The sequence below is a fragment of the Phalacrocorax aristotelis genome, chromosome 25 (assembly GCF_949628215.1).
Source record: "Phalacrocorax aristotelis chromosome 25, bGulAri2.1, whole genome shotgun sequence".
NCBI lineage: Eukaryota > Metazoa > Chordata > Aves > Suliformes > Phalacrocoracidae > Phalacrocorax > Phalacrocorax aristotelis.
Window position 1 is genome coordinate 2,836,194 of NC_134300.1, and position 27,963 is coordinate 2,864,156.

A 27,963-nucleotide genomic window follows, 5' to 3' on the forward strand; every position below is an offset into this window, starting at 1 on the left:
CTTTATTTTTCATTTTTTTCATTCATATTCGTCATTCCTCAATGGCTCCCCAGTTATCGGCGCGCTCGGGCCGGGGGCGGGGGGCAAAATTGACCTTGTTAAAAAAAAAAAGAGAATTTGATGGTTTTTTTTAAGAACGTGTTTGGCTGGAATTGGGCCGGAAGGAAAAGCGACGGCGGCCGGGCCTCCCAGTATGGGCACGGGGCGTCCCAGTTCAGCCTCATCCACCCCCAGTGCGGTCCATGGGATGCTCCCAGTTCACTCCCAGTGCGGGCCTCTCCTGCTCCCAGTACGGACCCACCAGGGTGAGCGCCCGGTGAGGACCCAGTGTAGCCCCAGCTGGAGCCCAGTATGGCCCCCTGGTTTGTCCCAGTAAGCCCCAGTCTGATCCCAGCACGGTCCCAGTAAGCCCCCCAGTCCGGTCCCAGTAAGTCCCCAGTCTGATCCCAGCATAGTCCCAGTAAGCCCCCCAGTCTGATCCCAGTAAGCCCCCCAGTCTGACCCCAGCACGGTCCCAGTAAGCCCCCCAGTCTGATCCCAGTAAGCCCCCAGTCTGATCCCAGTAAGCCCCCCAGTCTGACCCCAGCACGGTCCCAGTGTGATCCCAGTAAGCCCCCAGTCTGATCCCAGTAAGCCCCCAGTCTGATCCCAATAAGCCCCCAGTCTGATCCCAGTAAGCCCCCCAGTCTGATCCCAGTAAGCCCCCCAGTATGATCCCAGTATGCCCCCCAGTCCGATCCCAGTAAGCCCCCCAGTCTGATCCCAGCACGGTCCCAGTATGATCCCAGTAAGCCCCCCAGTCCGATCCCAGTAAGCCCCCCAGTCTGATCCCAGTAAGCCCCCCAGTCTGATCCCAGTATGCCCCCAGTCCCATCCCAGTAAGCCCCCAGTCTGATCCCAATAAGCCCCCGGTCTGATCCCAATAAGCCCCCCAGTCCGATGCCAGTCCAGCCCCCAGCGGGGGGGGGGCTGGGGCTGGTTTATGGCCGGTTTTCACCAGCCCATTAGCGAACAGTCAGAAATGGCCTTTCGCAGCCGCCCCCCCCCACCCGGCCCCATTTCACCCCCCCATAAATAACCTCTGCGGGGATATTTTACCCAAACCCCGCGCGGGACATGGGCCGTGATTCAAGGGTGAGCTGGAAAAGGCCACGGGCAAAAGTTATTGTCCCGGGGGGTGGGGCGCTGGGACCCCCACGGGGGGGGGGGTTCAACACCCCCCCCCCGGCTGGATGTGGAGGCTTTATAAAAATCCCAATTGTATCCATGAAGCGAGCGGGAGCCGCAGACGATGGGCAGAGCTGTCAGTCACAGTCAATCAGAGCCGCGGAGCCAAGCTGGGGGGGGGAATTAAAAATAATAACAAAAAAAAATTGTAAAAAAAGTCATTTTTTCCATCATCGAGCGCTGCCGGAGCCGGGGGGGGTGGGGTGGGTGGGGGGGGATGGTGCAGCCGTCAAGCTGCAGCCGTTCTGGTGTGTGTTATGCTTTCTTTTATATTTTTTTCTTAATAGTGGCAAATATGCCCAGGGAAGAGATTGAATCGTTGCCTCGGTTCTGGTTTAATTCCTTTTTCCCTCTTGAGCTGCGCCTAAAAGCAGCGAGTCCGACCCCCGCCCGCCAGCCCAGGGAAACTCCGGGTCCCTCCAGCCCCCGGCCGTCACTTTGGGGGTGACCCAGGGGCGCAAAATTAAAATATACCATTTCAAGCACCTTAAAAAAACCCCTTGATTTGAGCTCAAGGAGCAAATAAACGAGGGGAAAAGTGGCATTAACACACACACACAACCCCCCCAGAGCTGCCCGGGTGTCCCCGCGGTGCCACCACCGCCCCCGGTCGATCAAAGCCCTGGGCACCCCCAGCCCTGACCCCCCCGGCGCCCCCCCTTCCCGCCGTGCCCCCCTCGGCCCCTGGTTTTAGCGCCGTGGAGGCGATCCAGCGGCGATGGGCTGGGGGGGGGGGGCACATAAAGGCACACACATGCATGTGCGTGCATATACTCACACGTGCGTGCAAGCACACGCGTGTACATGTGCATGGGTGTGGTGGTGGTGGTGGGGTTGATTAAGTCTGTGCCCCGCGAAGGCGCTGCCCCGGCTCCGTAACCCCTTGCGAGCCGGCAGTGGGTCAGAGAGGCGACCCTGGCCGGGAGGGTTTGACTGTGGCCGTGACCCCGTCGCGGGATGTGGGGCCGCCGTGGGGCTGCCTTCGGTCCCCGGCAAAGCTGCTCCGGGCAGTCGGGGCCTCCTCCGCTCCCCAGCTCCTTGGGATCCCAAAGGATCCATGGGGTGAGGGATACTGGGGGGCCTGAGGGTTGGGGGGGCCCCACTGGCTCCCGGAGCCATTGCTCCAAGCGCCGGCGTCTCCGGGGGCTTTGGTGGGGGTCGCAGTGGTGACGGGGCCTCGGGCAGTACCGGTGGGTCGGGGCTCTGAGTGCACTGACCTCCGCCGGCGGAGCAGCTCCCCGCCTTGCACGGGGGGGAAACTGAGGCCCGGCTGGGGACGGGGACACGCACATGCGTCCTGCCCCCCCCCCCAGCTCCGCTCCCCCCCCCAGTGCTAAGCCCTGCGGAGAACTCGCCAAGGTCGCCGCGGTGCCGGGAGCTAATTTACAGTCCTGACATTAAGGCACCAGACAAAATCTGGCAAGCCGGCGCTGCGCTGGCTTATATACGACGGGAGGATTTATCGGGCAGCGGCGCTCGCCGGGGCCGGTGGCGCCCACCCGAGCATCGCCTGGGGCACCCGCACCCTCGCCGTGTCCCTCTGCTCGTCCCCCGCCCTGCTCTGCTCCCTGCGGTGGGGCCAGGGGGCCCGATCCAGCCCCCAGCGCCCCCCGGCCCTGCCAGGCTCTGGGTGAGGGTCTGGCCCCTCCAGGCTCTCCTCCGGCCCCGGGAAGCAGCTTGCCCGAGAACAGGCTGCTGTGGCCCCGTGCAGCTCCTTCATCGGCTCCCCGTGGCCAGTCCCGCGGCCCAGGCAGGCCGCTCCCACCCCCGGCCCCCGGCACACCATCATCCTCAGCACTTCCCCGTTCCGATTCCCGTCTTCATCCTCATCCCCAGCTCATCTTCACCTTCAGCCCCATCCCTAACTCTATCCCAATCCTATTCCATCCCCATCCACACCCTTCCCATCCACCTCCCATCTCCTCCCCTCCCCTCCCATCCCCATCCCCATCCCTCTCCTCCCATCCCCTCCCATTCCCTTCCCTCTCCTCCCATCCCCATCCCATCCCCTCCCCTCTTCTCCCATCCCCTCCCATTCCCCTCCCATCCCCATCCCATCCCCATCCACACCCTTCCCATCCCCATCCCCTCCCCTCCCCTCCCCATCCCATCCCCTCCCCTCCCATCCCCATCCATCCCCTTCCCTCTCCTCCCATCCCCTCCCCTCCCCATCCCATCCCCTCCCCTCCCATCCCCATCCATCCCCTTCCCTCTCCTCCCATCCCCTCCCATCCCCATCCCATCCCCTCCCCTCCCATCCCCATCCATCCCCTTCCCTCTCCTCCCATCCCCTCCCATCCCCATCCCATCCCCTCCGTCCATCCATCCCATCCCATCCCCATTTCATCCCCGGCGGCGTGCCGGCAAGGCTCGGCTGATGGCAGCGGGGGCACGAGGGCGAGAGTGGCCAGTGGGCTGCAGCTGGGGCCAGCGGGGAGGGGGGACGGCTGGATTTGGGAGAAGCCATCGGGGAGGGCTCAACCCTTTTATTAGACAGTAGAGAATCCACAAGCCCATCTCCACCAAACAACCCCCAGGGCCATAATCCCCCGGTGCCTCCTGCAGCAGGGTCTGTCCCCCCGCCGGTCCCTGGAGATGGGGGGGGTTCTAACGAGCTTGATTCCCTGGTGAGCCTCGGCTTCCCCCCGCCCGGCCCCACGTGGGAGATCGACACGGAGCGGGAGAAGTGGGGCGGGAGGGAAAGCGATAGGTCCCACAGCACCCACGTCCCCTCCCTCGCCCGGCGGCGGCGGCAGCTCCGCGTCCCCCCCGGGACCCCGCACGTTCCCGGCTCGTTCCCGTGAGCGCTCGTTAGTTGGCGCCAAGTCTCCGCGCGCTCGCGGGACGAGGCGAGCAAACGACGGCCCTGTGGTGGAGGGTGGCCGTCGCCGGGGAGCGACAGGGTGAGGAATCGTTTGCCGCTCATTGGAAAGGGCCGGGGGAGCGTTGGGTGGTGCCGCGCCGGGGCGACGGAGCCGCCGAGGCCCCCGCGCCCGTGAGGGAGGTGGGACACGGGGACACTGGTGCCGTGGGTGGGGTGGCCATGGCGGTGCCGTGGGTGGGGTGGTGATGGCAGTGCTGTGGGTGGGAGGGCGATGGCGGTGCCGTGGGTGGGGTGGCCATGACGGTGCCGTGGTTGGGGTGGCCACGGTGGTGCCGTGGGCGGGACGGCGATGCCAGAAACACTCCCGCGGTAGAAGGCGGTCTCCACTCCCGGAGCACGTGAGCACGTCGAGCGCCCTCGCCCCGCCGAAGCGCCCGTGTTCGGTGGCTGGGGGACACCCCTGCACATCCCTGTCACCCCCACGGCATCGAGGACGGCGGCTTTTTGCGGCGATCACCACAAATCCCTCTCTAGGGCTCGGCGCTACCCGGGTGGGACGCGGCGGGCCGGGACCCAGGTGGGTTTCACCCGGCCATGGGTGACACGGGTGGGGGGAATCCCCCTTCCTCAGCGCGGGAACGGGAACCATCAGCCCCGTCCCCTCTCCCTAAACCCTTTTTCATCCCGCTTTGATCTCCCTCCCGCGGCCGGGGTCGGCGCAGGCGGCAACGACGGCACCCAGGACCGGGTGTCGCTCGCGGGGAGGGGGGGCCCTTCTCTGAAACCGGTGGGGGTCCCCCCCCCAACCCTCTCAGCTCAACAAATCCCGCCTGAAAAGCCGGGACCTGGTCAGGTTAGGGGGGGAAAAAGGATACCGGGCTTTACAGTAAGGCGCACTATAGAGGCAGTGTTTCGGCGGTGACCCCCCGGGTCAGAGGTGAAGGGTTTCCCAGGAGCGTCTTTGAAGAGAGCCATCTTTGATGAGAAAAGAGCCTCTATACAGATGTCTCATAATTACCATGAGAATGTGGAGCACATGGCGGCCGCGCCGGCCCCAAAGGGAGCTTTAATGGAATGTCATTAAAACGCCCCGTTCGTTCGGGAGGTTTCTCTTCCCCCCCCTCCCCGCTTTGCCCCACTTTAACCTCTTTCAGGCTCAAATCCTCCCCCCGCCCCGACGTGACTCGCCGCAGCGATGCCGGGCGTCCCAGCACTCGCCTGAGCCCCCTCGGGGTTGGGTACCCCTGCGCCGCGCGGGGATGCTCGGCCTTCGGAGGTTTGGGTCCAGGGAGGCCAATTTTTGGGTCCAGTTTGGCGAATTTGTGGGTCCAGGGAGGTGAATTCCTCGGGCCTGGGGGAGATTTCGCGCGGGGTGGGGACGGATGCGCCCGGCTGCGACACCACCAGCATCACCATCCCCTGCGGAAGCCAGCAGAGTGATTCTTTTTGTTGAATCACATCTCTCTAACCCAGCCCAGGGTGGTGCAGGGGGGCAGCTCCGCCTGCGGCGAGGCCGAGGGCTTCCCCCCTCCCTCGCCGCGGGCACCGCAGGTGTCGCCTATCAGCACCACAAACCTCGGGGAGCCGGGCCGTACCGGGGCCAGGCAAGGAACACCGACCCCAGCCAGGGTTCCCTCCCAGAAATCCAATTAAAGGCTCTATGGTGAGGCTCTGGGTTCCCAGAAGGTGGCCGGGCTCCTCCTGCCCCTGCCCGTGGCCGTCCCGCCTCCGCGTGATAAACCGCCGCTAATAAAACCGGTGGCGGGGCTAATATATCTGTAATCCGCCTGTGATACACGGGGGACCCGGTGCCGAGGGCGGCGGCGGCCCCAGCGCAGCGCGCGAGGTTAATCTCCGTGAAATCGTCCCTTCGGCTCGGCTTTTATCCGCGTGTCAAGACGTCAGGGCGGGGAGGGCGGCACGCACCGAGGCAGCCACCCCCGACCCCGGCCCTGGAGGGTTCGGCTCCCTTTTACCCTTAACTCTGGCCGCCAGTGCATCTCTCCGGCGTCTCTCCGGGCCGCGGCGAGCCGGCGATGTCCTTCCCGGCCGGGGCAGGACTTCGGATGCGGCGACGCCAACGCGCGCGTCTGAAACGGGACCCGGAAAACCAAACCTGCGTAAAGAGTCCTAACGGGGAAAATTGGGGCTGAGCAGTGAAAGCTCAGCCAGGGGGTGGTCGGGGGTCGTTTCAATGGTCGTGGGGTTTATGTAGGGCAAGCAGAGGAGGCAAAAGGTGTTTTAAGGCAGAAAACCCCATTTTTTATAATTTCAAATACCCGCTTCGTGGTTTGGCAGGGAGATGCCGGGCTGTCCCCTTCCGCGGCACGGGGAGAGGTGGGGATGAGCGGTGAGGAAGGTGGAGGAGAAGAGGGAGGGAGGGATGGCCCCAGGGAAGGAGGGCTGGATGGATAACACGGCACCCCTGGAAAACCAGGACATTCCGGGCTTGAGGGTGCCTGTGCAGCCCCCTGGACCCTGATCTGTTTGGCTATGGGTGAGATTTCCCACCAGAAAACATATTTCAAGTCCTGCCCAGATAAAAACCTTCACACCTGCTTGCTTCAGCCCTCCCGGCCCCGGCCCCATGGGCTCAGGCGCCCCAGTCCAGCCAGGGCCGTGGCGATGGAGCCCGGAGAGGCGACGCGTGGCGCAGGCGAGACCCCGGGGCGTGGGGAGACGCGGAGTCCTGCATCTTCTGTCCGCCGGGCCGGCTGGGAAACCATTTCTAAAGGAAAAAAAAGAGTGATATTAAAAAAAAAAGTGGTGTCTTGGCTGAAGCAACCTCCCCATTAGACACCCCGCAGCAGCGTGGCTCCCGGCCCCTTCCATTGTCAGAGAAAGGTCAGCCCCTGACTAGTTAGTTATCATTAGCTAAGGCCAATTTAATCACGGCGATTGTGTATAAATCACTGCGGACAGACAGGGCACTTTCCTCCCTCCTCGCCTCCCCGGCTCAAAGGTTGACAAATCTCCCGGCCGTCTCCCCCCCAGCCAGCTCCGGCGGCTGCCCGGGGCTTTCGGCCGCTTTGCCAAATATTAAAGGACGTCGTAAATCACCGGGGCGCTGCCCATCCATCAGCCTGTCAGCCTGAAGATCAGGGTCACGGGTACGAAAGGTCAAGGGCCGAGCGGGAACGGCAGCGGGGCAGGAGCGGGATGGACGGGCAGCGTCGGAGGCCGGGAGGTGTCGGGGACGGAGGGGGATGAGCTGGGAGGGATGGAGCGGCCCAAAACCAGCCCCGCTGCACCCGGGTCCTGCTCGCGGCGGCTTTTCCCGCCTCCCTCCTGTACCGGCAACCCGACGTGGCACGAGGGAATCAAAGTCGGGGCTGGAAACCGGTGGGTGGGTGGGAAGGGAGAGCGCCCGTCCTCCCCGGGGACCGCGCCGGCAGGATGCTCCGGGCTCGCCGGGTGCTCGGGGCTCGGGGAGCTGGTTTCATCCGTGACACCCCTCACGATGCCTCCGGCCCCGCGGCAGGGGCTGGTTTCGGTACCGCGCCGAGTCAGCGACCGCAGCCGGCCGCCCCCGCCACGTTCCATGCCGCCGGCAGGGCCGAGGGGAACCGAGGCACGGGGGGAACCTCCCCGTGCCGCAGCAGCCAGGGAGCGCGGGACGGAGCCAGCACCCCCCGGCCCAGGGACCAGGACCCGGCCCACAAGGACAGAGCCAGACAAGGCATCCAACTTTTTCTCGCCTCCCTCTCCACCTTCCCTTCCTTCCCTTTTTATTCCCCCCCCCCCACTTTCCTTGCCTTTTTTTTTTTTTTATTTCAATCTAATTGAAGGGGGGGGTAGAAGATAAGAGCTGCCAGGGCTAATTACACCTCATTATTCCAAAGGATCTCTCACGCCTCACTTCTCCTCAAACGCCGGCAAAAGCGAGGGGGAGGGGGATGGCTATTAAGGGAAAAGCCTTGGTGGAAAACAAAGTTGGTTAATTCACACGGTGCGGCCCCGCGGCGGCTGTGTGGGGGCTCCCCTCCGCCTCCCGGGGCGCCGCCACCGCCTCGTCCCGGCTGCGGGGCTGCTGCCGGTGGGGCCGAGCGGGGCTGGGGGGCCCTGGGGCGGATGGAGACCACCCCGGGGCGATGGGGTGGGTTTGGGGCGCTCTGAGGGCAGCAGGGCCATGACCTCGGGTGTCCCCACATCCTCGGCTGTCCCCACCGGGACGTGGTCTGCTTCGGCAGACGGGCTTTGCACCAGCCCGCGACGTCGCCGCCTCGCACCGTGCCTCAGTTTCCCCTGGCCAGGGCTGCAGCCTCCCCGTCATTCAGAGGGAGGGTTTTAACCCCCACATTTTTGGGGGAACCTGTTAGAGCAGGGTAGATACTGGGGCTGATTGTTTTAAGCATTCCCCTCTCCAGCCAGAAACTTCCCTGCCTATTTTCCAGCTCTTAACTTGCTTCCCCGGAGCACTTTGGGGAGAAATCCCGCCTGCTCCAAGCCCCAGCGCCCCAAAGCGTAAGAGAAGGGGAGGCTCCGGCCCTGGGCAGGCACGGGGGTGGGAGCGTCTCCCCGCCGCCGCCGGGGCCGACCTTTCCCGCTTGCAGGGGGACGAGTTAGGGCAGCCAGGGCTCTCCGCGTACGCCCGTCGCGGGTCTGGGCCGGCATCGCCGCAGCCTCTTCCACAAACCCCTTTTGCTTTCCGTGCTCTGTAAAATGCTATTTTTACTGCCTCTAAGATGCGTTTCCTCCGTAAAACCGCACGCTGCAAATTCGCTCGGCTCTCCAGGATGGTTTCTTATTTACATTAAAAAGGAAGGATTTGATTATAAAGCAAGAAATTCCTTATTTCGCTTTGCCAGTGAAGGCTCTGGCCCTGCCTGTGCGAAGCAAACCCCAAACCCTTCCGTGAGGATGAGGATGGCCCTAAAAGGTTTTCATACATGGGATAATTAACAGCAGCGATATCCGAGGGTGGTTAGACTCAAGCGATGGGGGAAACCAGGGATTTTTCAGAGGCGTTTTGGGCGTTCTGCCCCTCGGCGGCTCCCGGGCGCGTCCCCAGCGCAGGCCTTTGGGCAGAGGCAGGGCTGGATCCAGGAGACAGGAGAGGTAACTCCATCCCCGAGTGCCCGGCGGGTACCGCAGCCCCGGAGCGGCGTTAAAGCAGCGGTGGGTAACACCCCTGCCTCCCGCCGCTGCATCCTTACCCCATTTCTCCCGTCGGCTGGGTTTTCTCTCCCCGCCCGGTGCTGTTTTGGTGGTCCCAGCTCAGCCGTTCCAGCCGGGTGTCTTGTCCTGCGGGAGACGTAAGGATAAGTCAGGTAATTCAGGTAATTCAGGTAATTTAGATAATTGTGGCTGCAAACCCGCCTCCTCCTTCCCCTGTTTTATGCCCCAAAAGTCCTGACACGTTTTATTAAAATCCAGGAGGGCTGAATCAATTTCTTTCTCCTGTTTAAAAATCAAAAAGTAACCTTTAGCAAAAGCCAGAGAAGTTGATTATAGGAAATCTATAAAATTTCTATAAAATAAGGCCAGGAATACATCACGTCGTCGGGCCCGGAGGGGTGGACTCTGCATTTACAAAGAGGAGCGGCGGCTTAGCGCGGGCCGTTAGAGGATGCCGCCAGCTTTGAGTTGTGGCTCTTCCCAGATATTTCACGATAACAACAGATGAAAAAAAAATAAAGGCATTTATCTGGAGCTCACATGCCCCCCGAATAGCCGCCGGGCGGCGGGACGGCTGGGGCACCCTTATTTTTCTAAGGGTAAACACAGGGCGAAAGGGCAAAAGGAGCGAAACCCGATAATCCCCCCCAGCAATGGGAGCCCCTTTTTTTACCCCGAGAGGAGCAGCTCCCTCCCCACTCCCCCCATGGGAGCCCGCCGACGCCGACCCATTTTTCCCAGCGAAATGATGTGTCGGTAAGAAATTATTTCAAGCCCACCTTGCCGGACCGTAACCTTTCCCCCCTGAGCCGGCGCGGGGCGCGGAGCCCTTGTCAGACCCAGCAAGCACTGAGCAGGAAAACGAGCGGCCAAGCAAGCGAATTAGAAAAGGAGAGATTACCGTCAATATTGCGTCGGGCTCGAGTTCATTAATTTGTGGTTTAAAAAGGCTCAGAGGAGCGTTAGACAAACCTCATCTGCGCCGCGTTGCCGACACCTTTGTGCTCCTAATTCTGCGGCGGAGAGCTGCTTTGATCCCAAGGCATTTATTTTCCCTCCGTGTCGCCGAAGGTAAATGCTGATTAAGCAAACGCGAGGATGCCTTTTTTTAAGGAAAAAAAAAAAAAAAAAAGAGGTATTAAACCACCCTTCGTCACTTTTAGCCTCAAACTTATTTCTAAAAAAAATAAGCGGAGGGTTGGCTTGGCCTTTTTTTGTCAGCTTTTCCCCCAAAACGATGGGGAAGCGCTAATAAAGCTGGGGTTTACGCCCTTATAGCTCCCCGCGCCTAGCGGCGGCCGAGGCTTTGCCGCCTGCGTGTTCCCCGCTCGCTGCCGGCTCCCTCCGCCGCTCCCAGCCTTTAACTTTTCCCTTTGCAATAGTCAGCAGCATTTTCTGCAAATATTGAGGCGACGTTGCCTATTCCTCGAAGGAAAAAAGCAGCCAGCCCTGCAGCCCGGCGTGCCTGCGCGGCGCTCTGGGAAAAGAGCAGAAAAGATACTTGTAGATTAATACTATTAAGCAGGATTTAAAAAAAAAAATAAATAAAATAAAAGCAATTGAGGTTGGATAATGCCCTCCAGAACAAACCAGCCCTATTCTCCAGCGCCTGGCAGGTCCTTGTGTGCCATGGGGTATTTAGCATGTCTTTAGCGAGGCTGAAAGCTTTGTATTGAGATCGCACTCGAGGACCGTCGCGCTGCGTGCGCTCTTTGCCACCTGAGGAACAAGCAGCGGCGCAAAACCCACCGCAAGCGCCTTCGCAGGCGACGGGAAGGGCCACACGGGGTGCAAAGCAGCGCGGGGAAGGGTAAAACCCTTGGAAAGGTGCCCGCGGCACCGCGCCGAGCGGGCAGGGGTTCGGGGCGAGCTCCTCCGCCGCCCCCGGGTCTCTCACCCGCCTCAAACGCGGCGTAAATTCCGCCGCGGCGGCTGCTCCCGGGGCTCCTCCACCGGCAGGAGCGGGGGAGCGGGGGGACGGAGAGGGGCCGCAGGCTGAGTCAGCGCACCCAGGACCCTCGCCCAGCCGACGGGGTCGTTTCCCTGATAGGAACACGCTTACGACATTTTCAAGTAGCTTTAAAAACGCACCTGTTTTCCCTCCAGCAAAGAGCTGAGGCTTTTATAAAGTGTTAGAAAAGCTTTAACAATTTGTTAAAAAAGCTTTAATAATTTCTTAGAAAAGCTGAGGCTTTTATAACTGCTTCTTAAACTTCCCCAGACCCTCGGCAAGCAACGGATCAGTATCGCCGCAAATAAATTTAGCTCAAAAACCAGAAAGCTTCTGGATACAATCGGCGTAAAGGATATTTCAAGTCAGTACTTTTTTGCTACGATATCCCGGGAATAAGGATCTCCTACGCCCACAGCGTCTGCGTCGTCCCTACGAGCGATGCCGCGGCCACGGAGCGTTCAATCCCGCCGCCCCGTTTGCTAAACATGGGATTTAATCCAGGACCCCGAGAAGGCGACACAAAAAGGGCTTTTTGCAAGAAAAATAATAAAATAAAACTCCAAGCTGAGGGAGGGTCTCTGTGGGGTGTAAAATGGCTCCTGGGAACGGCGAGTGAGGGATGCTCTCGGAGAGAAACTGCCGTCCCCGGGGAGAGCAAGGGCCTGCCGAGGGGAGACGGAGGGAAGCGAGGGAGCAGGGTTCACACCACAAGCAGAGGCATTAAAAACACCCACGGCAGCGCCAGAGGATGTCAAATGCAGTTTGCAATACATTTGGGGGGGGCGGGGAATGAAGATATATTCATAATAAAGCTCCTCTGTGTCTCTTCACAGTGATTTGGGACTCAGTTGTTTGCATCTCTTTAGACGGGGGCTTCCCAAATATTTTCAGCGGCAATAACTCTGGCCAGCAAAGTTAGCCCGAATCCAAACTTCTTAAGGGTTTGGGGAGCTTCTCCTCTGCCCGCGGGCAGCCCTACGCGAGACTCGCCCCCCTCGCCCTGCAAAAACAGCGCTGGTTTTGATGCCAGCTCAGTATTTCCTTGTGAAATGCCATTTTTCAAGCCTTCATTCCATTTTCCTGACAGCGTTTGTTTTGTGGCTATCGGACAACATATTCACCGCGCTTTGCTATCGTCCATTTTCTGGAAGACCCGATTGCGTTAAAACAACCTCTCACAAAGACAAAACCAAGGAGACGACGAATTCGGATCCAACGCAGCCTATTTGGGGGTGTTTCTCTTACGAGATACCTTGGCTCAGAGCAGCTGTTGCACGGCAAAGCTAAGGCTAAGGACACTGTATAGCTCTAGCAAATTTAATTTAATTCATTTACGCCTCTCCTCCGCAGAAACGAAAAGCCAACAGGGGCTAACCTCGAGGCTGGCGATCGCTACGGACACGAGAGAGGGAAAATAAGCGGCGATGCCACGGGAGGGTGCTTCCCAAGCCGCCGCGCCGGGCGCCGGGCGCAGCACCGTGCTCACGGGCCCGGGGTTGTCCTCGCTCTTTGCTTTTTTACCACGTTATTCCCAATTTCAGAAGGCAGAGGGGTAACACTGGCCAAAAAGCTTGGTTGAACGGCGTCGGTCTGGGGCGGCTCCTTCGACGCCGGTGGGTTCGCCCCGGCTTCGGCACAGGCGTCTGGGGAGCCCTGGGGTGCGTCGGGGCCGCGATCCCGGCAGAGGAGGAACCCCCCGGCTCTCGCTCGAGAGGGTCCCGTGTCCCGGCGCCGCCGCAGCGTCGCCTCTGGGATCTGCCCGGGTTTCACATCCCCCGGAGCAGCGCAGCGGCGATGGGGTGAGCCGGGAGGCCGCGGCTGCCCGATCCCTGCCCACGCTCCCGCTCCGGCAGCGTCCCGGCACATCTCCCTTCCCCAGCCTGTTGCTTTTGCATCCGCCAGCCCTCCTCCTTGAGAGACCCCTTCCGAGGGCTCCCCTTCCCTTCGCGCCCGCTCCCACCCCAGCGCTCGCAGCCCCTGGGACCCATTTTAATTCCTTTCACAAAGAACCACATGGTTTGGGTTTTTTTTTCCTCTCTTTCACTTGTTTTCCTTTGTGGGGGGATCAACACGGCCTCCTCCAGCCTCTCAAGAGCTGACTTAAACATCCCTTCAACCACTGGGGTGGTTTTTTTTTTCCCCCTCTGGTTAGGAAAAGCCACACAAAACGGGAGGCACGGGAAAGACGACCAGAGGATGAAAACCGAGGGGCTGTCGTGCTCTCCCCACCTCTTCCCCACCTGCACTTTTCCCTGCCAGTGATCATATCGTCATCATTATACTAATATTAATACTAATAATTCCTGGGCTGAGGTGGATTTTGCTGGGGGGGGGCTGGCAGGCCAGCCAGCGGGCGCTGATTGACAAGTCCATTAAATTAAAAATAACCGAGCAGCCCAAGGACCGTGGGGTGGATCCTGACACGCCAGCCACCTCTACTTCAATCTTTTCCACATTAACCCCTCGCTGGCTGGCCTCAGGGAAGTACAAAGGAAACGCGTCCTCCCGCAGGGACGCTTCCCCCCCCGACCCCTGCGCCTGGAAAACCAGCAAGGACGCTTCGACCGAAACAATGAACTGCCACAATTTCCCTCTTCTTGATTTTTAAATATAAAAAACAGAGCAACCTGAAAATCGGGGGTGAGGATTTCCACCGAGGGAGGGGATGAAAAGTTTGCACGGCGCCGGGGGAGCCGTGGCGACGGCCACTTCCCGCCAGGGCAGCAGTTTCCCACCGGCACCGAATTTGCTGCTGGGGGTGGGAAAGCTCCTGGCAGGGTCCCGTTAGGATTCGTCCTGCGGGAGCAGAGCAGCCGCGCTCCGCCGCTCACGCCGGCGCTGCACGGGATCGCCCGCCAGCTAGCGCAACAGCGGTTGAAGCTTCTCGTTCCCACACGCTCGTTTCCCTCCCTGGGGCTAAACATCAGCTGGAGATTAACGACTGTCTCGCTGGAATTATTCGGAGGCAGAAAAAGAAACGTGTGCCCTCCACCCCCCAAATAAAAAAAATAATTCCCGACTGCGAAAACCACGGAGAGTAAACCCAAGATTATTGCGCTGACAAACACTTAATCACAGGAATTAATTAACCATCCCTTCCCTCGTTTTGCCTCGCTTAAGACAGCCCCGCAACGCCCCAGCGGTGTCTTACCCCGGGGAGCTCCCGTCCATCCGAGCCCTAACGCCGCCTGCAAAAGCACTGACGGATTTGCATAGCCGTGCCGGCGAGCTGGACTGGGCCGGGGCGCCGGGGACAGCCTTCTCCAGGCCCTCAATGGCATTGTGGAAAAGAAAACAAAAAAAAAAACCCACCACACCAAGACCCAACCCTCTCATCTGCAGGGATTCAGGGCTGCCGGGGCTACGGGCCGGGTTCGGAGCCCCGCTGGCTGCCGGCGAGCTCCGACATCGCGAAGGAAGCCGCCCGAGCGCCCTGCCTGATCTGCGGCAAATGCAACCCCTGCAAGGGTGAAACAGGTTCGAGCCCGGGAGAGATTTTCCCTTTAGATGCATCTGCAACAGAAATGGGGTTTTTAACTCGCTAACGTGGACCGGGAGCCCTGCGGATGCTCCCGACACGGCTGGGGGACGGATGCTGCGAGGCGAGTGATGGCGAGCAGCACCGGCACTGCAGCCGGGGCGTTAAACCCACGCGCCGAGGCCCGCGGCGCCGCCGGCAGCTGCAAAGCCCACGCGTGCCCTCCCGCTTCGCCAAGGCCACGCGGCACCGCTGCCTGCACGCCTGCCTCTGCCCAAGCCCACAGGAACAGGCTACGCTCACGCCCCCACACGCCATGCCCATGCCCCCACACGCCATGCCATGCTCCCACACGCCGTGCCATGCTCCCACACGCCATGCCCACGCCCCCACACGCCATGCCCACGCCCCCACACGCCATGCCATGCTCCCACACGCCATGCCCACGCCCCCACACGCCATGCCATGCTCCCACATGCCATGCCATGCTCCCACATGCCATGCCATGCTCCCACACGCCATGCCCACGCCCCCACACGCCATGCCATGCTCCCACACGCCATGCCATGCTCCCACACGCCATGCCCATGCTCCCACACGCCATGCCACGCTCCCACATGCCATGCCATGCTCCCACATGCCATGCCATGCTCCCACACGCCATGCCCACGCCCCCACACGCCATGCCATGCTCCCACACGCCATGCCATGCTCCCACACGCCATGCCATGCTCCCACACGCCGTGCCATGCTCCCACACGCCATGCCCACGCCCCCACATGCCATGCCATGCTCCCACACACCATGCCATGCCCCCACACGCCATGCCATGCTCCCACACGCCATGCCCACGCCCCCACACGCCAGCGAGCGGGTGTTTTGCACGTACCCCGCGCTGGGTGTTTCCGAAGCGCCCTTGCTTTTGTACAGATATTTATGTGTAACATCACGCAGGCGGCTGCACGGCGAGGAAGGGTCGCGCCACACGTGACCCACATGCAGCACGCACGCGTGTGGGGCTGTGTTTCCCCCCCCGCCCAGCCGTGGGCTTTGCTCCCGTCCCCGCGTTACCTGCGAAGGGCGCGGAGGCCGGGAGCTCGTCCCGGGGAGGCAGCCGTGCCGGATCGCTCCTGGCGAGCCTGGCTGGGAGCATCCATCGCCCTGGCAGGAGCCTGGTTTGCAAAGCCAAGTTCAACAGGTCACTGGGGGCGCCTGGAACCCCTCCCTGTTTCCGCCTCCCTTCCCAGCCCCCCCCCCCCCCCCCACCTCCACGGAGAGCAAGACCCCTCAAATTGTGTGTCACAGCCACACGGTTACACCAAATTTGAAAGGCCTTGCGCTGATTCCCTGCGTTTTCCAATCCCCCACGTGCTGGGGGGATATTTCTCGATTCCCCTTCCTCAACAAGCCTATAAATTGAAGAACTGGTTCCCCCGCCGCTTCAAACCCAACCATTTCCAGGTATTCTTGGGCTGGGCTGGCTCTGGTGGGAGCTCAGCAGGGAGCTCATGTCCCTCTCCTGCTCGGGAGCAAGGGAAAACCGTTCCCCGAAGGTGCCCCCGCTCCAGCCCGCCGTCCCCCTCCCCAGACGGCCGCTGAAGGCCGCGGGGAGCCCCTCGCCCGAGGATTTCACCCGTTAGCTGGGCTGCAGGGTGACGGAGCGAGCTCGGCCCCGGGGACCCCACGAGCGACGCGACAGTGGGAGCGGGGACACTGAGGCACAGAGGGGAAAACGAGGAGCCTTTGGGGTCTTTTTGGACACCAAACCCGCCGGTCCCCAGAGTGCTGCGATGCTGAGCTGGGACCTCTCCCCGCTGCGACCCCCCCCCCCCCTGCAAACCCCGCTGCCACTCGCAAAGTGCTGCTGCCACCTCGTGGTGCCGGGTCCCCGGGTCCCCAAAGCCAGCTCCAGCCCCCGGGGCCACATCCTGCACCCTGCTGGGCTGGGGGGTGGGGGGGCGCAGCGGGGTGGCCCCCAGCGACACCCTCGCACCGAAGCGTCGCGGAGCCCCAGCCTCCCCCTCCCGCCGCGCTACGCGGACACCCCAGGGCGCTGCATTTCAACTGACGGGGAAACTGAGGCACGGGGAGGCAGAGCAACGGCTGCGGGAGCTTGCTGGGGGGCCCCGGCACCCCCAGCTGGGCACCGCCACCGTCGCAGGCATGGCCTCAGCGCCTGGTGGCGAGCGAAGAGGGCAGGGGAGACCTCCCGGCCCCTCGGCAAAAGCGGTGCCAAGAGCCGCTGCGTCCGGCCCCATCTGCTCCCATCTTTTTTTAGACGCGAGCCCCAGCGCTCCCCTGCGCCGCAGCTGCCCAGCCCTGGAGCAGGTGCTCGGGGCTGGTGATTTATCTGCGCGTCAGCATCTCGGAAGCAGAGCCCAGGCGAGGGCAGGGGAGCGGGACGGCTGCCTCCGGAGGGAAAAACCACCCGAGGGATGCCCGTCCCGTGCGGATGTGCCGTTCCCGGGGCTGGGGAGGGCCGTGCCACTCGGGTCACGCCTTTGAGTAGGGCGGTAGAAGGATGCAGCTCTCCGATTCTTCCCCGACCGTCCCAAGATCTTCCCTCTCCAGATGCAGCACCAAGATTTCTGGTCCTCCCAGCACCTGCTCTTCCCCTCCTGAGCTCCCCAAGCAGGGGAGGGGGAAAGCTCTGTGCTGGAGAAACCCGGAGGAAGGGTTTAACTTGACTCCGGACTTGCATCTGCATCAGTTTTCCCTCTCCCTCCCTGCAGAGCCGGGAGAAGAGCAGCTGCCCGCAGGCCCAGGCCTTCGCTCCCAGCACAGGGAAGATGCCCAGGCCAGGCGCTCCCACAGGCAGGTGCCGCTGAAAGAGGAGCTTCCCTTGAATTTCCAGCAGTGCTTTGCATTCCCAACCTGCTCATTTTCCCCAGAGCCTGGAAAAACCCCAGAGATCAGCAGGTCCGGCCGGGACCCCGTGTCAACCTCACACACGGTTTGCTCTGCCCGCAGATCTGAAGCACGCAGTTGGGAAGCCTTCGGCTCTCCCTCCCTTTTCCCTTCCCCTCCCCACTGGAATCTGGCTTTCGGGATCAAAAATACTACTGGCTATTTTTAAAGCGTCAACTTAGCCCCCTCTCCTCCAGCTCGCGGTGACGGATCGGGCTGTCGTAAAGTTCAGCTGTTTTCTGCTCCCTCCGCACTGAGCCCGGGGCGTTAACAGCCGTGATTCCCTCCTCGCCCCTGCCCGGAGCCAAACCCACGCCAGGGACCAGGATCCACGTCCGGAGGGTCTGGGGACATTTGGTGGCCCGTCCTGTGGCTGCTCAGAGTGGCATTTGCTGGGGTAAGCGGAGCGCCGGGCTCCTCGGCAGAGGTTTGGCAGGGAGGGATGGGGGCTTTATGCCAAGCACGGCGAGGAAAGAAGGGTGGATGCTTTGGGTTTGAGCCGGCACTGCGCGAACGGGCCGTCCGCTCCTGGGTCTGTACCTGGAGAGAAGCAAAATCCTTTCGGTTCTCCGGCAAATCCTGCCTTCCCCGGGCCCCTCTTCCGAGCCCGATCCCAACGCCGCAGCTCGGCTCGGCTCTCCCCTGCAGCTCCTGCGGGATGCTGGGTGCCGTGCCGTGGTCTGGGGGTGACGCTCACGCCTCGCCTCGTCCCCTGCCTCCAAGCTCCGGAGCCGGGCTGGTCCCGCTCGCCCAGGGATGCTCGGGGAAGGCCGGCGGAGCTCTCCCCGACGCGGGCTCAACCCAGGCGCGTTCCAGAGCGGCGAGGACGCGCTGTGCACGAGCTGTACGCGCTCACCTTGCAGTGCTGGCGGGAAGCGGGAGGGTTTGCTCATGTCCACAGCTCTGACGGAGCCAGACGAGCTCCTCGGAGACCCGCTGCCTCTTTAGATAAGTTTTGCTGAGCCTCCCCGCCCACACAGGCCGTTTCGGCTGCAAACCCACCTGGGTTCGGACCGGGGCTCCAGGTGGCAGTGGGTTTGCAGACATGGCTGATGCCGGCTCAGAGCCAAGCTGGGGCAGGTCTCCCTGAGCAAATTAACTCTCCAAAGCACGAGGCTTAAACCCCTTGCTAAACTCCTTGTGTTAGCGATTGGGCTAGACGGGGGCTGGAGCCGAGCTGTCACCACGCTGTCCCAGCCTTCGGAGGGACGGCATTGCTCCAGACAACATCCCACGTGGGGTGATGCTCACCGGCAGAGCTGCACGTTACCTGCTTCGCACCAAAAATGACGCAGCTGCTGCGACCAGGGTCTCTTCCCCCCTCCTGGGGCACTGCAGCGCTTGGGAAAGGCTCCTCTTTTTGGGCGGGAGGGTCTGGGGGAGGCCAGCTGCTCCGCAGCCCCTTCGGTGGCAGGATTCGGTGACCAGGCTGGCGGGCTCCAGCTTTGTGCCTCCTAAACCCCCAGTTGATTTTGCTGGTGGGAAGGAAGGGAGGGGGGAGCTGGCTTTTGGAAGCGGTTTGATCACAGATGCTTTTGTCTTGGTACCGTGACTCTCTGCCAGCTCGGCAGAAATTCCCAGCCTCCTCAGCCCAACATATGCCTGCAGGCCCCAGCTCGGAGCGCCGCTGTGCACTGACGGCATTAAAGCCGTCGATGGCTGGGTTTCACGGCGCGGCCAGGCCTCGGCACGTCGCCAGGGAGGTGCACCCATAACGCCGAGCCTCGGGGCTGCGAGGAGAGTCCCGCAACCCGGCCTCCTACAGCAACCTGGATATCCCCGTTGGGTTTCTCTGCTCCAAGTTTCCCCTCCCTTGTCCCAAACGAAGCGGGTGGGTGGGATGCTGAGAGGCCTCCGCTCTCGCCGAGCCCAGATGGTACCGTCTGCTGTTCCAGAAGAATTCCCACCTGCCCGCCCCGCGTGTAACCGATTCCCTCGGTGGGCGTCCGCGCCTCCCCGCGCCGGGGGCTCGCTGCGGGGAAGCCTACGGCAGCAGATGGGGAGGATACCAGGCGCCCGAGGCATGGCCAGGGCGGACCTTGGGAGGCTACGCTACGATATGGGTCTTATTTTTTTAAACAACATTTTTTCCACTCCCTGGTTATCCCTTGTTACCAGGTAACAGAGACCCAGAGCATAAATACTGGGCAGGGAAAAGAGCTGCAAAGCCTCCACGCGCCCCGGCAGCGAAAAAAAAAGCGGGCATCTAAAAGCTTCCTCCTCCGGCGGCTGCTGATGTAAATCCTGGCTGGGATTTGAAGCCAAGCTGGTATTTATCTGTTGTTTTCCTTCCCTCTATCCATCATCCCCACGGAAGATGTACTGTTACACTTACAACAAGAGTCTGGCTGTAGATTTAAGCTCGTTCTGCCATCAGCAGCCGCTATCCCTCCTTTTCTCCCCGATTCCCTGGGTTCAGCAGCTGCCGTGACCCACGTGCGAGTGAGCTGTCCGAGCAGAGCTTACACCGGGGTCACAGCAGGGGAGAAGGACGGAGGGGGAAGCCCTTTTACCCTCCATCCCTAAAACCTGACAGGGCCAGAGGCACGCCGCAGAAATCGGGAGCGACTCTCCCAGGCGGGGCATGGTGGTACCTGGGGGGTTGGTTAAGCCCCGCTGCTGTATCTGCTCCCCTGGGCTCAGGTCGGCGCGAGGCTCCAGGTGCAAAGGCGTCGAGGGCGTTGCAGGTCCGTGAGGCTTCGCTCCCTGCCATGAAGAGCAAGACCTGGAAAAGAGCAGGGATTTGGTTGTGGAGGCAGGAGGCTTTTCTGAATGGCTTCCCAGAGAGGTCTGTGGGTGCTGGGGGGCACTGAGGGACCTACTTTCAGCCCCTGCCCTAACTGCTGGGCATCCTAAATGGCCAGGCCACCCCTGGAAAAGCCTGACGTGGATGTTTCCCCACCACTGCTCCTCCCTGCAGGGACAGGGTTTGTGCAGCTGCTCTCTGCACCCAAGCCCTTGAGGGGGGCTGTTGGGAATGCAGCCGGCGCGGCCCGGCGTTCGTCGACCCCTGGGCACACCAGCCACCTTTGGCCCGTGCCGTGTGTGTGCTCAGGGCTCGGCTGTGCCCCCGGAGGGGAAACCACAACAGACACTGCTGAAAAAGCATTCCTGGGGGGTTGTGTCCCACAGGGAAGAGCACAGTGCTTTTCCACGGGGACTCGCTCCACCGGGGTGCGGGGCAGGGGGGTGAATATCACCCAAGGAAGGAAAACCAGTGAGCTCCAAGGAATCCCCCTCCCACAGCCCGTGCTGCACCCCACGAGTGTCGTGACCCCATGCCACGGAGTAGCATCACCCAGCCAGGGTGGTCTGGGGGCTCCCACATCTTCCTTGGGCTCCTCTGCCCTCCCCTTGCCACACACTGTCTCCCTCTGCCCCCTCCACTTGTTGCTCTTGGCTGGGTTTTAGCCTGTCTAAATTTAGGCGGATCTATTTCAACACCCATCCTCTGCCCTGCGGGGGGAAGAGGACGGAGCAAAGGTAGCCAGGGGAGGAAGAGCAGGGACCGCGATGCCCTGCTTGGGGTCTGCTCCCCGCGTCCCCGGCCGGGCTTTCTGCCCCAGCGCCCTGGATTTTATCCGGCTGCGAGGCCATGAAGGCGCCCAGGGCTGAGGTTGGCGTTTCCCCGGCTGTCGCCCTGCGGATCTCTCTGCCTGTCACTTGGGGTAGAGCTGGGTGACAAGGACAAGCCGGGCCGTGTGTCCACCAGGGAAGGAGCTTCCCGTCCCAGGAGCCAGCCCATCTCCGAGCAGGCCGATGCAGGTGAGCGGGGCTGCAGCAAAGCGAGGGCAGGGATGAGGGTCAGAGGCACGGGGTGTCGGCATGGGCACCCAGGGGCGCCCCAGGCTCCGGCCCCACGTGCTGGTGGCCCCAAACAGGGGGAGGGCTGGGGTCTCCGAGCCCCCCTCGCTCCCCTGCTTGGCACAGCCAGAAGCCATCCATCTCCCCTCACACCTGGGACTCGGGGAGCTTCTCTCCTGTCGCCACTGGGATCAGGGCATCCCAACGAAGCCCTGCTGCCGATGGGACCCGTGGCAGGGCTTCTCCTTGCCCTGGCCAGAGGCACGCTTCTCCACCACACATTAACAGGCTGTTTATCTGCTAAGCGTTGCGCCCGGTCCCCTCCGTGACACCACCTCTGGGGGATTCTGGGGGTGGCGCTGAGGGGTCACCAGCTCCCGTGAGCCCCAAGATGCTCAGCCTGGTCAAACAGGTTCAAACGAGATAGGGTGAGACACGAGAGAGCAAGTGCCGGGCATCAGAGGAGTCTGCTTGTACCTCGCTCACCAGTACACACCAGATACAAGCCTAGCTCCCAGTTCCCAGTACTGGGTCTCGTGTCCCCAGGGCTACAGGGACCACCTTCCCCCCCTCTGCCATGGTCGGCTCAGCTCGTCCTCACTGCCGGGAGCGGCTAGCAGGCGGAGCATCGCCAGCAGGCCTGAAGCACGTTTTCACCCCGGACATCTGCCCCGTTAGCCATTATCCAGCTGGCGGAGGAAAGCGGGGGGCCGCCAGCACGCAGCTACGTCACCGCGCCAGCCAGTACAACTAACGCGGCTGTTTGATGGCTGCAGCCACAAAAAGGGAGCTGAAAGGTGCTAGACGGAGCTGGTAGGGCTGGGATTTCTCCTTTTTTGAGAAAAGGATGAGAATTTAGTTTCTTCTTCCCCCTCCCACTTGCAGCTTGCACTTACCAGCTATCGCAGCGCCAGCAGCACCAGCTCCTCGGGCTGCCCGGGGTGCCAGGCACAGGCATGTTGCCGAGAGCATCGGCCTCTGGCAACTGGCACCTCTCACACCCTAAAGGGGAGAAAAAAAAATACCGATTTCACATACAGCAGTTTCAAAAGGACCTTTGCAAAAAGTCACTCTTTGGCTAACAAGTGACTAAGAACCGGCTGTTAAAACAAGCCACCAAGGACTCAAATCCCCAGCCCCGATGAAGCACAAGGGAAGTTAAGTTTTCTTCTGTGGCTGCACCTCCTCCGGCCGCAGCCCACTGCCGGGATGCATGCGGCTCCTTGCGCTCCCCTCCCAGCCAGCTCGAGCTCCCCGGCACCCAGGCAGCGGCCAGAGCCGGGGGGAAAGGCGGAATGCAGCTGAGAACACGTTTCCCAGCTTTGAGGGAACGAGGACGCAGGTTTTTGGTGGAGCAGGAGGTGCTGGGATGACCCAGCGGCGCTGGCTGCGGACGTCGCGGCGGTCGCTCTTCTAATTTGGCTTTTCGACCCCTGTCCCCTCGCGTGCTGTGCTCCAAAGCTTCGCTTTGGTGGGCACGGTGGCAGCCGACGCTGCACTTGACCCGTAGGACGGTTCGGGTCCCCTCCGCACTCAGCGGCTGCTCGCATCCCTGCTGCGAATGTCCCTTCCAGCCCCTGGAGCTCCCGGATCCTCTCCGAGCGCAGCTGGAGGCTTTAACTTTTTGACACACTGAACTACACAGCCCAGCTGCCTCGGGGTGGAAGATGAGAGCTGCGGTGGTTGAAAGCATTTAAAAAAACCCAAACCCTGCGGGATTTTGCTCAAAAACTTGCCTCCCCCAGGAGGCAGCGGCGCAGCCAAGCCTGCGGGGCCGCGTTCGGCAGCTGCCTGGGCGCCGGCAGCTCCGGACCTGCTGCAGCTCGCGTCGGCTGGTGCCTCTCGGGTCCCACGTCCGCTTTGCTTACAGGGGACCTGCTAAATGAAGCCGAGACAAGCCAGCGGGTGAGCAACCCCCCAGGCTCTGCATGGATTGGAATGGGGAAACCTGCCTGCAGTAAGAGCCCGCGGCAGCTGGAAAACCCCGGCTTCTTCCTTCGCGCTCTCTTCCTCCTCCTCTTCTGCGGGCATGGTAAGGAACGGCGTGGGCAGAGCCCTACCCCTGGGAGGATGCCCAGGGGTGCCGCAGCCCCAGGGTGCAGGGAGGGCACAACCACGGCGGAGGTGGCTGGGGCGAGCGGAAGATGCTCCCGTTGCAGGCGCGAGGCTCAGGCAGTACCAGCATGCCCTTGGCCCACCGCAGCCAGAGGGAAGGGCGGGCAGCATTCCCGCCAGCATCGCCCGCCCTGCCAGGGCGGCCGCGGCAAGGAAAGCACCCCCCCTGCTCTCCCACAGCAGGAGCTTCCCCTTAAAACCTCTGCTATCTCCCGAGATAAGACAGGGACAGCAGGGGCCAGCCTAAGCCCAAAGTGTTCCAGGGAAAGGCACCCACCACATCCATCTCTCAGCCCTTCGCTTTCCTTCCCACGCCCCAGAAACTCTTCCAGGAGGGCTCAGACTTGCAACACCTAAATTGAGCACGCAGACAGCAGCGTGCCACCACCCCTGGCCTAGCCCGCTCACCCCTCGCAGGGGCAGCCGTCCCTTATAACCCCGCTGTCTATCATAAAGATGCTTAATGACCTACGCGATGCCCGCTGGGGCGAGGCCCTTGGCTCTCCCGAGCTGTGGCGCACGGCGCTGCCCTCTGCGGCGGGAGGGATCCCGTCGGAGGCGCGGGATGTCCTCGGTGCAATCGAGCCTCTCGCGAAAGGGCGACTGCACGGCCCGGCCGAGGCTGAAATGGGACAAAGGGGTTTCCCGGCTGAGAAATTCCCTTTTATCCCCTGGCAAGGCCTGGGGCGAAGGATCTCAGTCTGAGCCACGTCCCAGGGCCACCGTCACAACTTCTGCCCCGGCTCGTGGCTCTGCTCGTGCCTCAGGTACCATCTCACATCCCAGTTGCTTTGGGACGCCCCTTCGGCCCCGTGGCTGCCCTCGGCACCAGGCTCCAGCCTGTTTCTGCAGCCGGCAGCCCTGAATTCATTCCCCTCAGGCACGTAAGAAACAGATCATTTAAATTGGCCACTGCGTTGGTTAATACAGGGAGATAAGTGCTTCTAGAAAGTGCCTCCATCGTGAGATGTGGAGTGGGCCCAGTGGTGCGAGGGGGTGGGAGGCGAAGGGGCCGCCCTTCCCCACCCCTACAGCTCTACTGGGATGCGCCGGGCCGTCCCGTCTCTCCCAGTTTCTTCCCAGTGCAAGATCCTGCGCTGCAACTCCGAGTACGTGGCCGCCACCCTCAACCTGCGCGGCGCCAACAGGAACGCGGCGTACTGCAACGCCCTCCGCTCCTACTCCCACTGCACCCGCAAGACGGCTCGCACGTGCCGGGGCGACCTGGCCTACCACTCCGCCGTCCACGGCATCGAGGACCTCATGATCCAAAACAACTGCTCCAAGGAAGGTCCCACATCGCCGCCCCGACCCCGGCCCCCGGCCCCCAACCATCAGGGCTTCGAGTCTCTCGATATCTGCAACTACGAGAAGAGTTTTCTCTACAAGCACGGCCAGCCCCCCAGCTACCAGCACTGCGCCGCTTTCGGGGACCCCCACATCCGCACTTTCCACGATGACTTCCACACTTGCCGAGTGGAGGGCTCCTGGCCTCTCTTGGACAATGACTACCTGTTTGTGCAAGCAACCAGCTCTCCGGTGGCGAAGGGGTCCAACGCTACAGTCACCAGCAAGGTAACGCTGGCGCGGGGGGCTTGGCAGCAAGCCCACGCGCCCCTGGGATGCAGCAACGGCTTGGGGTGCTCCCTAAAATGGCTGGGGAGGGCAGCAAGAGCTTCAGCTAAACCCACGTGGGCTCAGGAATTAATGTCGGCAGGAACAAGTGGGATGAAGGGCCCTGAGGGGAGCGGAGGGACCTGCAAACGCTCCCCTCGCTGCCCGGGGACGATGCGTGGTCTGTGGGTTACCCACGCGCAGGCTGGCCGGGCTTGGCTCCGCCTCGGTTTGCAGTTGTTTAAATGGTACTAAGGAAGGAAGGAAACAAAGGAAGGAAGGAAGGAAGCATTGCTGTTTTCCCCAAAGGACTGCAGCGATGTGGGAGAGGTGGTTTGGGGCAGAGGGGGATGCATCGGAGAGGCAGATGTGTGCCTGAGCTAGCCGATACCCGGGGTGGGGGTACGGCCGCCGCTCTCACGCCCGGCCAGTCAGACCAAACCCGCTCTGATCCGCTCTCTGCAGCTCACCATCATCTTCAAGAACATGAAGGAATGCATCGACCAGAAGGTCTACCAGGCCGAGATCGACAACCTGCCGGCGGCCTTCGAGGACGGCTCGGTGAACGGGGGCGAGAGGCCGGGTGGGAGCAGCTTGGCTATCCGGGAGCGCAGCCCCGGGCGGCACGTGGAGATCCGCGCAGAGTACATCGGCACCACCATCGCCGTCCGTCAGGCCGGCCGCCAGCTCTCCTTCTCCATCCGGGCAGCCGAGGAGGTGACGCGCGCCTTCACGGAGGAGCAAGACCTGCAGCTCTGCGTGGGCGGCTGCCCCCGCAGCCAGCGCATCTCCCGCAGCGAGTGCTGCCGCGGCCGCGCGGCGGCCGAGACGGCTCGGGCGCTCTGCAAGGAGATGCTGCCCGTGGAGGACGTCTACTTCCAGTCGTGCGTCTTCGACGTGGTGACCTCGGGGGACGCCAACTTCACCATGGCGGCGCACGGAGCCCTGGAGGATGCCAAGGTCTTCCTTCCCAATGCTGAGAAACTGCACATCTTCCAGGCCGGGGCAGGCTGCCTGCACACCTCTTCTTCCTTCCTCCTCCTCCTCACCTCCAGTCTTCAGGCTGTTTTGTTGCACTTTTAACTCTCGCTGGCGTTGCCTGCGGCACAGGGGACGCATCCAGCCAGCCCACGGGGGTGACCCGCCAGAGCTGCTGGCTCCAGACCCACGGGGCCGCCTTAGCCGGGATCGTGTCTCCCTGCGGCAGTGGGGAGTCAGAGACCCACAGCTCTGGAGAGGCAAGGCGGCGGGACGCTGCTTTGCACCCACTGCTCGTGCACGCACGGCACCAACTGAACCTGGCTCCTCTCCCAAAGGCAGATCTCTATTTTTTGTCGTATTCTGATGCATTTCTTTTTTCCTGAAGATGAGGGCACTGCGGCCCTATCACAGAAAAAGAAATCCATGGGGTGAAGACACGTTTAGAAAACCTCTCTGCCCCTCAAAGCCTTTCCATAAACTTGCTTTATACCCTTCCCCCCAGCGTTACTAGAGCAGACTTTTACTCAGGAACCCTACAGATTCAGAAATAACGGGCTCAAAGCCCAGGTCCCAGTTTTTAGCCGTCAAAAAATCTCCTTTGGTGGATTTGGGGCCCTTTGAGCCAGCTGCTACCAAAGTCGCATGAGAGCGAAGCAAGGTGGCGAGTTGGTTATCGGAGCGTTGTGACCAAGGTTTGAGATTTTTGAGCTAGAAATCAGCCACGTCAGACCGTACTCTCCTCTCTCGGGATCAGTAACGGGCTGATTTCCAGCATCGGGAGCTGCAGAGCATCAGGTCTCTGACATCTCAGGCTATCGCTGCTATTTGTCCTGTTGGCACCTGTCTAGGACTCAGTACAGCCGGTTCTGGACTTTGGACCAGCGTTAAGTCTCAGTGAGGAAAAACACCCTGTGGTGCTCCTCCCCCTCGGGCCCAGCTTTCTCTGTCACTGTCACAACCCCGCTCAAGTCAAAGCCAGACTGTGGGTTTGACTTGGAAAAGAGAATTAGTTACGAAGACGGCGAAAAGCCGTATGACTCCATTGATGGGCAGGGCAACTACTAGCGGATGTATATAGCTATAGAGGTAAGGCCAAATTAGAGGTTTAATATATTCGAGAGGTTTTAACTAAAGCAGATAGAGTATATGATAAGAAATATTTTCCATATGCAAAGACTTTTTTTTTTTAATAAAGAGGGCTCACATTAAAAACTTTGCCATTCCTGTCCCGTGGGGCCGTAGGAAGAGCCTTGCCAAGCCCTGGCCTAGCGGAGGCAAAGCACCGAGCCGGCGGACGCGGGCAGGAGCATGGGCTCGGGGAAAGAGAACCGCAGATCACCCCGGTACGGAGCGTCTGCCGAGCTGCAAAGGGAGGTTCTACAACTCGTGTTTCAGTGTATCTGCAGGTTCTTTGGTCAGCTCGTGGGGTTTTCTTGCCCTGGTTCTTCTGCTGAGGGAAACGGAAACGTTTTGTAGAGATCTCAGCATATTTCCTCCTCCGACGTGCACTCGAGGCACATGGTGACTAGCATGAGAGTTTCTCTGTTTCTCGTGCGGGGCTCTCACTAATCCCCGAAGGTTTTGACATTAAAGGTGTCTATTTTTGAAGTCCTCATTTCCTGTCATCTGTCTCTTTTATTTCTTTGGTCGGCAGCAGCAGGTGAAGATAATAATATCTCGCCTTCCACCCACTGCTCCTCTTACTCTGGAGCTTTTTGCGGTCTATATATACACGGGCTGAACGAGAGAGGAAGCCGGCCGGCCTCGCTGCTACGCTCCGCTGCTCTGCAGGGGGCTGCCGGTGCCCGCGGGAGCAACGTCCCCGTCGGGATCCAACCCCTGAAGAGGCCGCGGGGCTGACAGTGCTGCAGCTCCTCAGAGAAATGGGATTGACTTGATTCGGTAATCCGAGGTAGCCGCTCTCAGGGTGCGAAACCAGCA

At 61.4% G+C, this 27,963-nt stretch overlaps 3 protein-coding genes across 4 annotated transcripts in view; 1 reads left to right on the forward strand and 2 right to left on the reverse strand.

The window, feature by feature from the left end:
- Positions 1-27,963, reverse strand: part of POLR3GL (RNA polymerase III subunit GL) — a 47,679-nt gene that overhangs the window by 4,073 nt on the left and 15,643 nt on the right. The gene's annotated exons all lie outside the window — the stretch shown is intronic.
- On the reverse strand, positions 32-22,270 carry LOC142048407 (uncharacterized). The gene is made up of 11 exons (XM_075075236.1): positions 22,209-22,270; positions 20,103-20,233; positions 15,673-15,773; positions 10,534-10,646; positions 10,142-10,271; positions 9,949-10,018; positions 9,208-9,295; positions 6,607-6,779; positions 6,331-6,476; positions 6,028-6,141; positions 32-1,337 (listed from the first exon to the last, which is right to left on the reverse strand). Exons 1-11 carry the CDS (start codon positions 22,268-22,270, stop codon positions 1,305-1,307), a joined length of 1,161 nt encoding a protein of 386 aa, XP_074931337.1. The 3' UTR covers positions 32-1,304.
- Positions 20,721-27,637, forward strand: HJV (hemojuvelin BMP co-receptor). Its single transcript, XM_075074886.1, has 4 exons — positions 20,721-21,273; positions 23,183-23,344; positions 24,500-25,002; positions 25,507-27,637. Exons 2-4 carry the CDS (start codon positions 23,251-23,253, stop codon positions 26,122-26,124), a joined length of 1,215 nt encoding a protein of 404 aa, XP_074930987.1. The 5' UTR covers positions 20,721-21,273; positions 23,183-23,250; the 3' UTR covers positions 26,125-27,637.

Bases quoted from the DNA above. Each gene is read 5' to 3' on its own strand.
- HJV (XM_075074886.1), top strand. From the start codon at position 23,251: ATGGGGAAACCTGCCTGCAGTAAGAGCCCGCGGCAGCTGGAAAACCCC. The intron at 23,345-24,499 runs GTAAGGAACGGC...CGTCTCTCCCAG, and splicing joins CCTCCTCTTCTGCGGGCATG to TTTCTTCCCAGTGCAAGATC. The intron at 25,003-25,506 runs GTAACGCTGGCG...CGCTCTCTGCAG, and splicing joins ACGCTACAGTCACCAGCAAG to CTCACCATCATCTTCAAGAA.
- LOC142048407 (XM_075075236.1), bottom strand. From the start codon at position 22,270: ATGCCTGTGCCTGGCACCCCGGGCAGCCCGAGGAGCTGGTGCTGCTGG. The intron at 10,019-10,141 runs GTTTGTCTAACG...TTTCCTGCTCAG, and splicing joins GGCAACGCGGCGCAGATGAG to TGCTTGCTGGGTCTGACAAG. The intron at 1,338-6,027 runs GTAAAAGGGAGC...TCCCCCCCCCAG, and splicing joins ACTGGCGGCCAGAGTTAAGG to CTTGGCTCCGCGGCTCTGAT.